General features: G+C 35.3%; 1 protein-coding gene across 8 annotated transcripts in view; it reads left to right on the top strand.

The window, feature by feature from the left end:
* LOC106065192 (centrosomal protein of 170 kDa-like) overlaps positions 1-15,200 on the top strand; it is a 142,131-nt gene that overhangs the window by 75,113 nt on the left and 51,818 nt on the right. For 7 of the 8 annotated variants that reach the window (XM_056024423.1, XM_056024424.1, XM_056024419.1 and 4 more), the window contains 5 exons: positions 896-985; positions 2,563-2,644; positions 5,788-5,937; positions 6,602-6,642; positions 7,305-7,875. In XM_056024423.1, coding sequence (XP_055880398.1) covers positions 896-985; positions 2,563-2,644; positions 5,788-5,937; positions 6,602-6,642; positions 7,305-7,875 — 934 coding nt within the window. The remainder of the gene's footprint in view (positions 1-895; positions 986-2,562; positions 2,645-5,787; positions 5,938-6,601; positions 6,643-7,304; positions 7,876-15,200) is intronic. The other variant, XM_056024422.1, reaches the window with a different exon arrangement.

The raw sequence follows: 15,200 nt of genomic DNA, 5'->3' as shown, positions 1-15,200 counted from the left end.
CTGGAAAGCACATTTAGAAACCTAAGTAGAACAGCTTTTTCTTGCCATTGGCATTGTTCCAAAATGCAGTACTGTAGCGATGGTTTTCATTCATAAACAGAGCCTAACTTACTGGATTGTGGTATCTAGAACTTAAAATTTTGTTTAGTAGTAATTTGGTGAAGGCATCAATATGCTTTCCTCTCTGTATAAAGTGGAGCTCTCTCTTATCAAGTCATAGATATAACTAAATAGTTATGATATACTTTTATCTACTACCTTTCCTATGAGGTTCTGGCGTTGAAGTGTCTCAGTAATATCTCTTACCAGTATGGTTCACTAGCCGTCGCTTTACCACTCAGTCACTGTGCCTCCCTCTTTAATAACTGGTAGTACAAAATGAAGGTGTGACTGTATTGGTTAATGGTGTATCAACTAACATTGCCCTTACATTGCTGGTTTAGGATTTGTGATTGCTTAATAATATTGTTATAGATAAGCAAATAGATCATACTAGGCCCATTTAGAAACTCACTTCGGAACACTATCTCCTAGTCACTTAGACCCCCAATATCCTCTTCCCCAATATCCCAATCCTATTGAAATTGTGCATGTACAAAAAGAGCCTGATACTCAAACAATAGTGAACTTTTGTCAAAGCATAAGAGCTTTTCCTTTGTTTTATATTTAAACAAAACTCAGTAACTACAGCACTTCATAACTCATAGAGAGATTCTGGGCATGCCCCTCTGTTATTTTTGTTCTGCAGGTTTATAAATGTAGCTTACATTGAGAAATCAACCCTTAGGAGCTTCCTGAGATTGAATGATCTTCTAGTACTGATAGTATAGACTGTATAATATATTTTTTTTTACCAGTTTGTAGTAAATTAATTAATGATGCCTTTTTTTTTCAGTCACAGTCTGTTGACAAAAGACATGCTGTCCTGACTTTTGACCTTTATTTAAACAAGTTTAAGGTGAAAGATTTGAGTACCACTAATGGGGTAAGTAAACAAAAATAACAACCATGTTAATTATGTTTTGGGACTAAAACTAAGATTCAATAAATGTTTATGGAAATGGATTCATTTTTGTCAGTCTATAAAGGCTGCATAAATTTTTTCAGAAGGAGAGCTCTTGTTAAAAAATGTTAATATCTGTATTTAAATCCTTTTCATTTCAAAGTAGATGGTGCTTTTTATGCTTCAAATCTTTTTACCTTTCTTAACATTGTTTTTCTTGAATGTTGTCGAAATGCAATTTGTTTCTACCAAAGATCTAACTAGTAGCATTTAGAATTTTATAAGACTTAATTAATTAATCTAAGTACAGCTAATGATTAGTGTTAGTTACAGAAACTGCAGAGATATATCTTTGCATGCTTATCATATTGTAGGACATAAAACTTTTTTTTTTTTTTTTAGAACATTTCAATATTTGCCAATTCTCTTCTGCTGTATCCTTGCACCCACTCCTTTGCATTGATTTTTAATATTGTGAGACACATTGCAGTGTCCCCTCAGATGACTAGTAGAATATACAGATGTGCTTGGGTTCTAATGTTTATTTTTGGCTTACAAACATGTTTCTATGCTTCGCTGAGCACTCTTATTAGGCCTCCACTAATTATAGACCACTTCAGACAGGTTAGCTGGTTCCCTCTGGGTGTTAGTTTGAATTCATCTCAGTGCATCTCAAACTTTAATTCAACATACAATAGGTTTTGAAACATTGCATTTAAAGTCCAATTTCTTTTTACAATGATTAATTTCTAATAATATAGTAATACAAGGTTATTTAAAATTATAATATTTTAAAATCAATGCAGTCTAACTGAATTTACACCATGTTACATTAATTTTTACACTTATTTACATAAACCACAAACTTGATGGCTTCTGGATTCGCATCTTAAAAACATTCTAGATAATTTATTGCCTACAAAGCAATCTTAAAATAAAATAAAATTAATAAAATGCTTATTGAATACCCAGCTAAATTCTATAAACAAGAAGATAATTTATTCAAAACCTACTGACAGCTGCTTAGTAAATATGTAAACAATATAGTCAATAAGATATGTTAAATGTGAGAAAATGGAAACAGCCCATTCAAAGAAGAAGATAGTACAACTCATCAATAGAACTAACCTTACATCATTATTCTCAATCCCCAGAGAAAAAGACTAAAATTCATGCCTACTAAGCAGTGATTATCAAACTGTTTATAATATGTCATCAATATGTGACCAACTAGTACTGTGACCATCTTACATGAGCAGTAGGATTGTTTAGTTTTACATGTTTTAGATGCAGGCAGGGTTTGAACCTGGGACTGTTGAGACAACAGTCCATAGTGCATACCATATGTCCAGTCAGCCAAGAGAAGCTTTTGAATTTTGCTTTTGGTTGTTTGGTCTGTGGGTATGGTAGGATCAGAGATGTTTTAAACCATAGGCAAATTGGACAACTGTTGGGGCATCCAACTGCCAATGTTTTCCACCATAGATTTTTGTATTTTCATGAACTCAATAACTATTTAATTCTTTACTTATATATAAATGTAGTTTTCTTTTCCACAGACTTATGTGAACAATTCTCGAATAGCAGAGCAGGAGTATGTGACTCTACACCATATGGACTCCATTAGACTTGGACATGATATCCTTTCCACAGTCATTTTAAAGATATGAGAAAATTCAACCATCCAATTGCTTAAAAGTTTTTTGTGGCTTCATTCTTGTAGGGTAATTTAAAAATGGATAAGATCATCAAGGGGGCTTCCTCAGGTTCATTAGTTTAAAACTCCACAACAGATGATTTTGATGATAAAACTTCCCTTTTCAATATAAAATCTAAAGCAAACTACAGTCACGTAAAGCCAAGAGAGGTTACAAAATTTCTACCAGTGGCTGGACTCCATTAATAAAGTGCAGTGGATAGTCATCTGCAGAAATTGAAAAAGACTAAATGTGGCTCAACAAAGATGGCTAAGACAAATTTTAGGAGTCCGTTATAGAGATCGGGTCTCAATCAAGGAAAAGCTATGCCAAGCTGGGAGTCTACCCCTTGGTAAGGTTGTGAAAGAGCGTCGCATGAGGTTTGCGGGACATGTATTTCGACAAAATGATTTATGCATTATAAGAGTTGCAATGACATGGAGGCCAACTTCACACCACACTTTCATAGAGGTCCTCAGAGCAAGTGGGAAGAGGCTTCAAACATTGCCAGTGACAGATTTTTGTGGAAACAGCTTGCCGCCCAATGACCTGAACGACGCAGGAGGATCTAAGTTTGTAAGAATAGCACAGGTTTTGAAATAAAACTTTTTAATAACAGAATAATACACTGTAGATACCTCAGAATATGCATTTTTTAGGCTTTCAATACCGGAAATAGTGCTTGGCGTCGGGGTATAGCCCAGAGCGCACACTCCCCCAAACCCCATTGCTGTCAAGCACGGGAAGTCTACAAATTTTCCATTAACTCCAGGAAGAACCTATTGTAGGGTATAATAAACGTCTTCTGAAAGAATGAAGAGTCAGAATGTAATAAATATTGAATATATATATATATATATATATATATATATATATATATATATATATATATATATATATATATATATATATATATATATATATATATATATATATATATATATATATATATATATATATATACATATACACACACACACACACATATATATATATATATATATATATATATATAAAGCGCCCGGGGGGGGGGGGAGAAAAATCCCCCCAAACCACCACTCCCCCTGAAAAATAATACTGGCTACGCCCATGAATACAATACAGTATACTATATGCCTCACAATAAATTACTATGCAATGTAAACGATAGGTACAAATCTTGAGGGCCTATGATGACCAGGTCCTCATTTAGGGGAAGACTTATTCATGTTTCATAAATAAGGCTTGTCTACGAGTCTGAAAATTAATGTTTCATTAATATCAATTTTAAAGGGCTGGCTTTCAGTAAATTAAATATACATTAATTTGTAACTGTAAACATTCAAGTTTTAATTTATCAATTAACTGACTTCAATTGAACAAAGTTTCAGCTAGAAGTGTAAATTTTGAAGAATGAAAAATGTTTGCAAGTATAGCTAGTTGCTAAACTAGTGTTTTTTTAGCGGCCTCCGAAAGGGGAATAGACGCTATTAGTTTCGTGTGGTCTGTCTGTCCGTCCCATTAAGATCTTGTAAACTGGAAAAGATATTGATAATCCGACATCATGATATTTTAGACCATTCAAAGTTCTGATGCAATAGCTACTCTTTTCTTTTTAAATCAACTATGCAAGTAGTAGCACTGTAGCATTTTAGTATGGGAGATGAATATTTACCATATTTTTAACACATTTATGCAAATGGTTTAAGATTTTTTGTCAAAAAGTTTATTTTTACATTTGTATTGCTAATTAAGTTATGTAACTTTTGTCATACTGACTATTACATTTACAAAAAGATGTTTACTTTTATTTTTAATGAGAAAAAATGTATTTAGAATGCATATGAGTGGAACATAATTTAAAACTACAATTAATAAGTAGTTTTTCATATTATCGCTTGAACTGCAGAGCCGTCCAATAGCCGTGGAACACAGAACTAAAGGAAGGGAAAAATTATTTTTTTATTTATTTAAAAAAATTTTTTTTTTCTTGAGGCTTTGAATAAGAGATGAACCCTTTACAGAACAATTAGATCAATTAGATAATCATTATATATTACACCACACAAGATCTGTCAACCCTCTTTCTGCATTTTTTGCCTTTAATAGAATTTCATTCTGATATTCTTTTTGAAAATATTGAAATCTTCCTTTTTATCTGCCTGGGTGGACCACTTCGGGGGCTCATTTTGAGTTTGTGTTTCCACACAAACTGTCTTTGTAACCTTGTTTTAAATTGAATTATTCGTCAGTGTGCACACCCATCAGAATTAATGAATCATGTCTATTCTACTGATCTGGATGAGTAAATCAGAACAGATTTAATGATAACAAATTAACTCCACTTTAGATCTTAAATTCTTTTCTTATTAATAGATCTATTACCTTGGCACAATATAACTCAATAGGTTCAAAATCTATGGAAAAACATGTCACTTCATTTTCTCTGAAATAAGTGTTTTTGTATAAGAAACTTAACATCAGGAGCTAAATTTAGTTCATGCTATACTAAACATCTCAAGCTATTGATTGAAAAATATTAGCGTCATGCAATGTAGTTTTACCAATCAATGACATGTGTACATGGGTGACTAAGATGTGCACTGGACACACCCATTTCAGCTGTCAAACATTTGTCACATTTTTGTTTCATAATCATTGTCATTTTGTTTATGTTGGGAAGAAGCCCTATAACTGTCTCAACTATGTACTGAAGTACTAACCCAGAACTTGTATTAAGAGACCAAATCATTGTTGAAGCAGTAGAATTTAGATTGGTTTTAAAGTTTGTATTTTTATTTTCTTATGAAATCAAGAAAACCAAATTAATTAGAATCATCCCAGTTTTGAATAGCTGGGGGCTAAAGTATCAACTTAATAAGTGGTATCAGATGCTGATAGAGTATTAAACTTTGGCAAGACATTACTCTGCAGCCATTGTTTTCTATTTTTCTTAGTTGTCATGCTGAACTGCTAAACAACACAGTCTTAGGCTATATTGACACAATCACCTGGTCAAAATGATTAAAATTGTTGTTTATATTTTGTTCTATTTCAATGAAATAATTGAATATGACTTTAAAACATTCACCTTAACCTTATCACATACCATGATGTACCACATAGAGCAGGGCAGTCAGATCACTAACCAAGGAGGTCAGCTTCCAGACCCTCAGTTTGTCCCATCCTGGGTGACCAGACACTCTCAAGACCCTGCATCTGTTCATGTACATGCTCATGCCATGGCTGAGTGTCAAGTGAGTACTTATTGTCTGGCAGTGTTGGACATTTAATTAACTGTTGTTTCTTCAACTAATTGAACTCTAAATATGTCAGGTTTAGTTATGAAAGCCATAAGTGAAATGAAAAAAGAAACAAAACCTTTGATGTTTTAACATATTTTTGCTTATATACCTCGCATGTGCATATAACCTGCACACACTTATACCTCACACAAATTGCAAAATAAGTAAAAACAAAATTGTACAACCCACAAAGTGTGACTTGGTGTTAACTACTGGTACATAAAGTTGTTGCTCATCAGATGCAACCACGCTCCAGTTGTTCTAACAATGTTTTTTCGACAAAAAGTCGTTGACCTAGTTATCCAGTAAGTCCATAGATTCTTTTATGCTATGATTATGAGTAAAATACATTTTGTAAATCCTGTATATTTGTGTACCCTGCTCAGCTACCATTCATTTGTAAAAACTTGTATAACCCGCAGCGCAGGTTATATGTGCGAAAATACTGTTTATTGATTTGTTCATAATGCAAAAGATAAAAAAGATGACAATTGTGTCAATGGGTTTTAAACATTCTGTAGGATAAGATCTGAAAGTTTCAGTGGTATTAATTTTCTTGTAAACAAATTGTTGTTTTTGAATTTTAAAACATTGATTTTTAAAATAATTTTTCTTGGAGCTGCATTACATTGGATTGTATGGATGGTTCCCAACATTGGTATGTTTATATCTTCATTATTTTTTTTTTTGTATTTGGTGTTTGATCATCTGAAGGAATTTGTTGTATTTGTTCTCTTTCTGTTTCGGGTTTCTATAACAAAAATAATATTTGATAGTTAAAAAGATTGTATTTTGATGCATCCTAATTTTTCAAACTTATTTTGTAAACAAGAATACGTTGTATAAGTATAGCATATCTAAGAGGAAAGAACTGCTAATTACTGCCATTTAATGAAAATTACTGGGTTTAGCTCCCTTTCTGTTGTATAAAATTGATTAATTAATTCTAAATGATTAACTAATTGGTTACTTTTAAGATTGATATGTGTATTGTCATTGTCTATGAATAGTTACGTAAAATTTCAGCTTGATCAGAGAATGGGAAATGGGAGAAACATTTGTTCTAAGTTTTTACTACACAAATAGACAGAGAGAGTTGATATAAACTTTGTAAAAAGGAAATGAATTGGCTAATAGAGCTTTCAGAAATTCATTACCAATATTTGTTAAGGTTATTGTTTACTTATATTATTATTATTAATAATAAATATTTTGTATCTTGAAATATCTTGAAATAATAATTTTACAGATTTTTTTTTTTTAATTAAAAAAATTATGTGTTTTATATTTTACATTGTATGCATATTCTTCTACTCTTAGGGCTGTATAGCTGAACAGAATATAGAGCATACTTGTAGTCTAAACACTGAGTCCAAGGGTAACAAGGAGGAAACAGTGGACCATGAAATTCAAAGACACTCACCACACCAACCTCATCATCAGCATTATCACTCTAGAACAAATGAGCAGCAGGTCCCAGAACTTAGCAAATCCAAGACTGCTGTCCCAAGATCTCCTAAAAACCATCATTCCATTGAACAAGAAGATATCCATCAGAATCCTGTTTCTCAGACTAACAAAAACAACCAGGAGCAGATTGCCAACCAAGAGCAGGACTCCATCTCAACCAGCAATATTGATGACTCTGATAACATACCAGTGATGGGCCGCAATACTTGGCCTAGGAAGAGAGTGCGGCAAGTGGCCCATGTAGGTTCACTATTTAATCCTGAGCCACAAGAAAAGTCAGATTTGAACATCAGCGAGGCTAGGCCAGCAGGAAAACTGGCGTCAGCTTACATTGTGTCATTTGATGACTCTGTCTGTAATGGTAGCAGTGGTGCTGCAGCAGTGGAGGCACAAAGAAGGCTACGAGGAAATAGAGCATCAGGTAAGTTTGTACACATTTACTTTCTGTAATATGGCTATAGCTTAATGGTTGTTATGGCTTTTGAAATAATTCATCATTATAGTTCACAGGTAAGGTAGGAATCCTCTGATAGAGATGTAAGAAGTTGATGATTTATAATTATTTGCTACTGGTAAAAACTGTTTAATCCTTTTCATATTAGAATATATGTACAAACTTTTTATTATTTGTGATTAAAAAAAACGAATAAAAATTAAAATTCAATTATTAGTCCCTTTTCCCAGATTTCATTAAAAAATAATTAGACTTGAACTCTTGGTTTGTTTAGATAAATCTTTTTGGTTCAATATACATTACATTACTTGAGTTGCTTCCCTCTACTGATCTTTATTTTGAAATGCATGAACTGAACTGAATTACTAAACCTTAGCTGTTAGCTTAATAGCATCCAAATATTCTAAATAATATAGATCTATATGGATTTACGACCTAGGTCTTGGCAGTTCACAACCATATATATATATACAACAAAAGCTCTAATGGGTATTATCAATGAGTTAAACTGAGCAACTATCAGGATACAGATGTGACCTTCAAACCTTGTCACTTTATTATTGTCGAGTTGTTGGAAAACTGTTATTTAACAGACACAGATGTGTTGTTGAGCTTGATGTGTTGTTATTTAACAGACACATGTGTTGTTGAGCTTGATGTGTTGTTATTTAACAGACACAGATGTGTTGTTGAGCTTGATGTGTTGTTATTTAACAGACACAGATGTGTTGTTGAGCTTGATGTGTTGTTATTTAACAGACACATGTGTTGTTGAGCTTGATGTGTTGTTATTTAACAGACACATGTGTTGTTGAGCTTGATGTGTTGTTATTTAACAGACACATGTGTTGTTGAGCTTGAGGTGTTGTTATTTAACAGACACAGATGTGTTGTTGAACTTGATGTGTTGTTATTTAACAGACACAGATGTGTTGTTGAACTTGATGTGTTGTTATTTAACAGACAAGATTGTATTGTTGAGCTTAATGTGTTATTTAACAGACACAGATGTGTTGTTAAGCTTGATGTGTTGTTATTTAACAGACAGAGATGTGTTGTTGAGTTTGATGTGTTGTTATTTATCAGACACAGATTCATTTGCTATTTAACAGACAGAGATGTGTTGTTGAACTTGATGTTAAGGTGATGGAAGAGAATGTTTCATATTGAAACAAAATGAATGATGTCACTCTTATCACCACCTCCTTCATCTTGACTCACTAACTGTTACTATTAGGAAACTGATATAATGGTGGGCTTCATGTGAGATTCTTGTCCTAAACATTCCATAGGGTTTTCCCGCATCTTTATGCTTTGGCCTTGCTTATTACAAAGAGAAATCTCGGATTTCCAGTAGTCTATAGCTCAGACTGACAGAAAGTTGGGTTTTAACTTGGTGAACGTCTTGTAAGGTACCTTGATCTTGTTGGAGTTGGCAGACATCCAGGTCTTGTCCAGTTGGATGTCCCTGATAGATCATTGACACAAAAATAGAGACCTTCCCTCCAGCCATTCAGTTGTTCTAACGTTGCACTGCCTGCTGTCAATGCTAGACCTATGCATGTGTAAGTTGTAGATGTGACTTTGTGAGTGTAGTTGTAATGAGTGAGGACAAACGAAAGGGCAAGTTACTCACCCAACACCATTTACAACAGTTGCTCGACACACCTGAGTGCTTGATAGTTCAAAATAGCGCACATGTTTGAAAAAAAAGCAGTCCCCCCCCCAAAAAAAAAAAAAAGTTAAATAAAATAAAATGTTCACTAATTTTGATAAACTGCATCTTTTTTTTTTTTTTTATCTCATGTTTATGTATACCTTAAGAGTTTGTCTTTTTTTTTTTTTTGAGAGCCTGTATTTATGTTCCATCGTTGAGTTTTAGAGGCCTGGGATTGTGTTCCACCATTGAGTTTTAAGGGTCTGGGATTGTGTTTCACCATTGAGTTTTAAGGGCCTGGGATTGTGTTCCACCATTGAGTTTTAAGGGCCTGGGATTGTGTTCCACCATTGAGTTTTAAGGGCCTGGGATTGTGTTCCACCATTGAGTTTTAAGGGCCTGGGATTGTGTTCCACCATTGAGTTTTAAGGGCCTGGGATTGTGTTCCACCATTGAGTTTTAAGGGCCTGTGTTCCACTGTTGGGAAATGCTGACTGGGGGCCTGAGAGAGGGGTGTAAGTTCGTACAAACACAGGTAGGCAGTTTCTTTCTAGATCCTCTTTGAAGTAGTAGCAGTGCAACAAGTTGGCATTCAAACTTTCTTCAACGTAGATAGAAAGTTGTGTATTTTTTTTAACAACTATAAATACAAGGGTCACTTACAGGCTTGGAGTAATATTATGCTTAAAAATGAAGACCTGTTTTTTAATTTTCTGGTCAACATTCCTATTGGGATTTTGTGGATAAAATAATAATAATAATAATCTTTATTATCTATAAGGAAATTTGTCTTACAATTAGTGCATTACACCAAACAAAACATTATAACTACAGAAAACCAAAATATACATTCACACCAGACTCACCCATAATTTACATGGAAAAGTTTATATCAGATAGTTGAATTGTATTTAATGATATGATTACCAGGGGGAGAAAAGAGTGTTTGTGTCCGTTTGTCTTTGCTATAATTGTTGGGATCACTACGTTCAAAAATTTTTTGATTGAATCGATTCACTAGATTTGAAATAATAATGAGATGAAATTCAGAAGGTTCAATCCTTCATGTCGTCTGGTCTAATATAGAGTGTAGCCTATAGTTCTACGGTCACTCGCATTCCATGCTAGTGTGAGCCTATACGTCATTGGATGTCAGAAGTCTATCCTCACAATAGTTGTGAACTTCGTTTTTCCAACGTGTTCTTTGTTATAGACGTCACCAGCTGAGTACTTACACCGTACTTACACGTTACAATTAATGTTCATCTAGGACACTCTCTTAGAACCTAACTAGAGAATCCTACCTTGAATATAAGAGTCTCATCCTTTTGTTTCGTTCACTTGAAGTTGGAAGGGGACGTTTGTTGTGAAAACAAAAAAGTCACAAGTTAAAACAAAAAAAAATAACCAGTAAAATTTGAACAACTTTGCTTTGAAATAGTTATTGGGGAGATTTTGTTTGAAACGTCTTTCCTCTATCCTGATTGTCTGATTACATTCTGAGTTGAGTTGCACGTCTACCTGACGGCATGACACCTTAGCGACTTACATCATACTTCTTCTGGTTTGTTGTCCACGTGTGTGGCAAACGTTTGTGTAGTGGCTTTGTTGTTGTAGATGGCGTCACTGTCTGGGTGTGCTATTTCAAGAAATTGGTTGTGCATATGGCCTCGTTTTTAGACAATTTTTACTCTAAGGCATTAAAAATATAAAATACATGATTTAAGTACTCAAAAGGTAAAAAACAACAACACTAGAATTTATCTCACAATATAATATGATCACAAAGATTATGCTTCCAAAACGAGGGGACTGGGCTGATGTAGTGATGATGACATCATCGTCTTTTGAGGTCAAAATGACAAATTCAATAATCTAAGATTCGTTCCGCAAGTTGAGTTTGGTTGTTGTTTTTTTTTCCTTTGGTTGGTTAGTACTAAAATATAAAACCAAGTGAGCAGTTCATTGACTATATTGTTACGTATTTCTGAATCTTCTGGCTAAATGTATTAGTAGGCACCCAAATAAAAACACTGCAAAGAACTTGACGACTCAACTTTCAGCTTCATATAACTTTAATGACTATTAACTCTAACAATTCGTTACTGTAACATGTAGCGTAGAAGACTGTACAATATCTGTCAGTTTACATTTAGCTATACTTCGTTGCAATTCATCTCTTCTCAACTTGCATCGAGCCGTATTCCACAGAACAGACCAACGACACACTTCCCAGTGTCGCTCCAGGTCTCCCTAAGCTGAACCAAGTCGTATTCAAGTCTACCGAATCAGAGCCGCACACGTCTTACATCGACTGTATCGACTGTAACGGCTCAAGTCCACTGTATTTCGCTGTATAGACTTTAACGACAGTAGTCCACTCTACCCTAGTTAACTTGCATCGAGTCGTATACATCTCTCTTCTACTGTCTCGCACAGTAGACAACAGTACCGACGACTCACTCACGACTGACTTTCACATTAACTCTCTATCTAATCGCTCCTCCAAAGTTGTAGAAACACTTCTAGTATCCTCTGAAATAACATGTGAGGAAACGTCACATCCTGTCTTTATTTATACATGTCGATTCCAGAGAACACCTGCTGCAGTGTCATCTCGCCGAGGCTAACTGTCACTGTTCATTTGTAACACTGCCCCCTTCTTAGATCTGTTCGTCCCGAACAGATACTACTTCACCACGATACTGATGAAATCGATCGACGATCAAGAAGTAAGCTTTGGTGGTTGCTCCCTTCTCAGAGATGTTCTGTCAATCTGGCCGTTGTTCATCTTCTTTCCATATAAGAATGGCACCCAAATCCTCATTTTTTTCAGCAGGTCCTCACAAATGTTTTCATCAATCTTGGCATGGAAACATCGACCTTCAGATGACGACATTGGGCACTCTTGTCGAGAAAATTCATCAGCATTCTAACGAGTTCGTGCTTCACTGGCTGAGTTTTACATTTTCTAGCATCTTTTTACAGAGCTTCTTCAGAGATAACCAGGTTCATCACAGTACAGCAATATTCACATGTTCTTCTTACAGCAGCAACTGACTTTGGGTTTGTACCATGCCTGTTGGGTTGATCTTCTCGTACAGTTTTATTTGTACAGTTCTATCTCAGATGGTTACTCACTTCACAGTTCTGGCTTCTTAAACTACTTCTTTTCTGTCCTTCTTGCTTCTGACTTAATTAGCGTTCTTCTAAAACCTTTGTTATACTTCATCAACCTATTCTCATGAGGAATGTTCCTAAATTATTCTTTAGTGGCTTCACACTTTCAACTGATAGTAAGGCTTTGGTCTGAAGGTTCCGGACAGAATCTTTCTAACAACATGGGCTATGGAGTTTCATAAATGCAGGTGGGGGTCTATCAGTGGGAGAAGGGGTGGGTTTGTATCTTGATCTTGTTGGATCCATCCACGTTGCACTCTGCATGTGTCGCTTTCTCCGCCTCCTCCTCCATTTGATATTTCTTTGGTTGCGTTGATGTCGTTGTCGTTGGCTTGCTTTCTTGTCGATCAATGCTGATGGCAGCCTCTTAGCACATAGGATGGTATGGCATTTCATAGCTGTAGTCATCAAGAATCTTGATCTAACATGTTGATTCAGCATTATTCTTCGATGGATGCTTTGCGAATGAGCTGCAAGTCCACTTGAAGGCAAGTTGTCAAACACGTCATCACCTTCATCCGAGTCTGGAGCACTCGCCTGTGGGGCAGGTTGATAACATTCAACGTGCAAAGGTCCATCAACTTCAGCATCAGTTTCTATTGTAATTCCTTGACTATCACCAGGGCTTCTCGCGCCTACCTTGACAGCTGAACAAGCTTCTGTTAAGTCTAGAGCCATCTCTTGAAGAACTTTTTCAGGAAAGATGCCTTTCCAAAACACTCTCGATTCTTAAGGACAACCTGCACCCATTAAACCACTGTTACATAAGATCTCCTTTCCATTAGGACTAAAACAGAAAGATTTAAAAACTCCTTTATCCCACTTTCGATCAGAGTGTTACAAGATCAGCTGTCTTCATCGAGAAGTACATAGAAGTCAAATTCATAAAGGCTGGTTGTGAATGTGAATGTTGTTCGAATTTTTCATCTATAGGCCTACTGTTATTGTACACTCACTAGTTACGCTGATATTGTCAATTGTAGTCAAACTGAATTTCCATTTGATTGAATCAATAAACTTATCTTATCTTAAATCCACCCAGTTATCTTTTTTTCTCCCCCCCCCCCCAACCCCAACTGGTCCAGATAAGTCATACTGAGAAAGCTAAAAGCATGAAATAGCGCCAAACTAAATGTACAAATGTTTATAAATCGTTCAGATTTATCGTTGTTGATCTAGATCTATTAGAAATTAAATTATCTGACTGATCCAAACTAATTGATACAATTACACTTCGTATAAGCTTTTTTTTAAAAAGTATTCTCTTTTATATTTCTCTTCTTCTTCTTATTTTTTCTCCTCTAAGCTATTAATTAAATTTGCCAAACATTAATTGATAGTATTAAAATGTATTGACCTATATTTGTATTCACCATTTGTTACTCTATCGCCATGAGCCAGAAGCTGATCCCAGACTCACTATGTATGTTCTTGAAGTGTGCTCAACGATCATTAGCGCCATTTTCCCCTCACTCACGTTTCTCAACTTTGGATTTGTGTCCCTCAGTCAGCTGATACAAACATGTCGGCAATGACATTAAAACACTTGGCAAAAATAATATTAGCTTTGTTACTATAGCGCTTTAGTCGTGAACTAAGATGGGGTGGCGGGTGTAGGGGTGGCGGGTTTTGTGAGATAAGTTGAGAAGCGCTGAGACCAACAGGTGCTCCATCCCCCCTTTTCATTTGGTAGCATCCTGTTGGCATTACAAGGTTCCCACATGTCGGAACTGTTAAAGTTGGAACCCATCCCAGATACGTAACTAGAATGACTCTATCTAGATCTACATTCTGCTAGCCCCAACTTGCCAGTGAGCCATTTCGTCATGGGACTTTGAACTGGCGAGTGAAGTTTCTCTCCTATTTGTGTGGATCATTTCGTCATGGGACATGTTATTCACAAGTGAAGGCTCTAGAATATAGACCATGTGTGGTGATCCTTTCATTTCGCTGCAAGGATTTTAGCGTGGATTCTGTAGGCCATTAACTCTGGATTTCGCTCAATGGGTAAGATAGATCAGGCACTTGTATTATCAGCTCTTATTGGTATTATCAGCTCTTATTGGAATAGATTCAGTTTTAATTTAGTTTTTTTTTTTTAAATGAAATTACAACTTCTAGACTAGTTGTAGACTGGTTTGTATTACTCGGAAATAAAAGTGTAACGCTGTTTGAAACAATCTAGATCTTAGTTTCATTGTGCTAGTGATGTGAGTCATGTCCCACTTGTGTAGAGTAACTAATAGTCTGCTCGGCAACATTCTACACAATGTGTTGAACTAGCTGATGTGTAGTGAGTGGTTGTTTTAATGTATCATTTGTCAAGACCTCAGTAACAGCAGCAAAGACTCGTTATAAATGTACAGTCGGGGTGAGCTCTTAGCACCTTCTTCACACACTCTGTTGCACACTTTGGCTCACACACGTACATTTCAAAGTTCATTGACTCCATAAT

The sequence above is a fragment of the Biomphalaria glabrata genome, chromosome 3 (genome assembly GCF_947242115.1).
Source record: "Biomphalaria glabrata chromosome 3, xgBioGlab47.1, whole genome shotgun sequence".
In the NCBI taxonomy this organism is placed as follows: domain Eukaryota; kingdom Metazoa; phylum Mollusca; class Gastropoda; family Planorbidae; genus Biomphalaria; species Biomphalaria glabrata.
The sequence above is the reverse complement of the archived record's forward strand: the minus strand, read 5'-3'. Positions and strand labels throughout refer to the sequence as shown.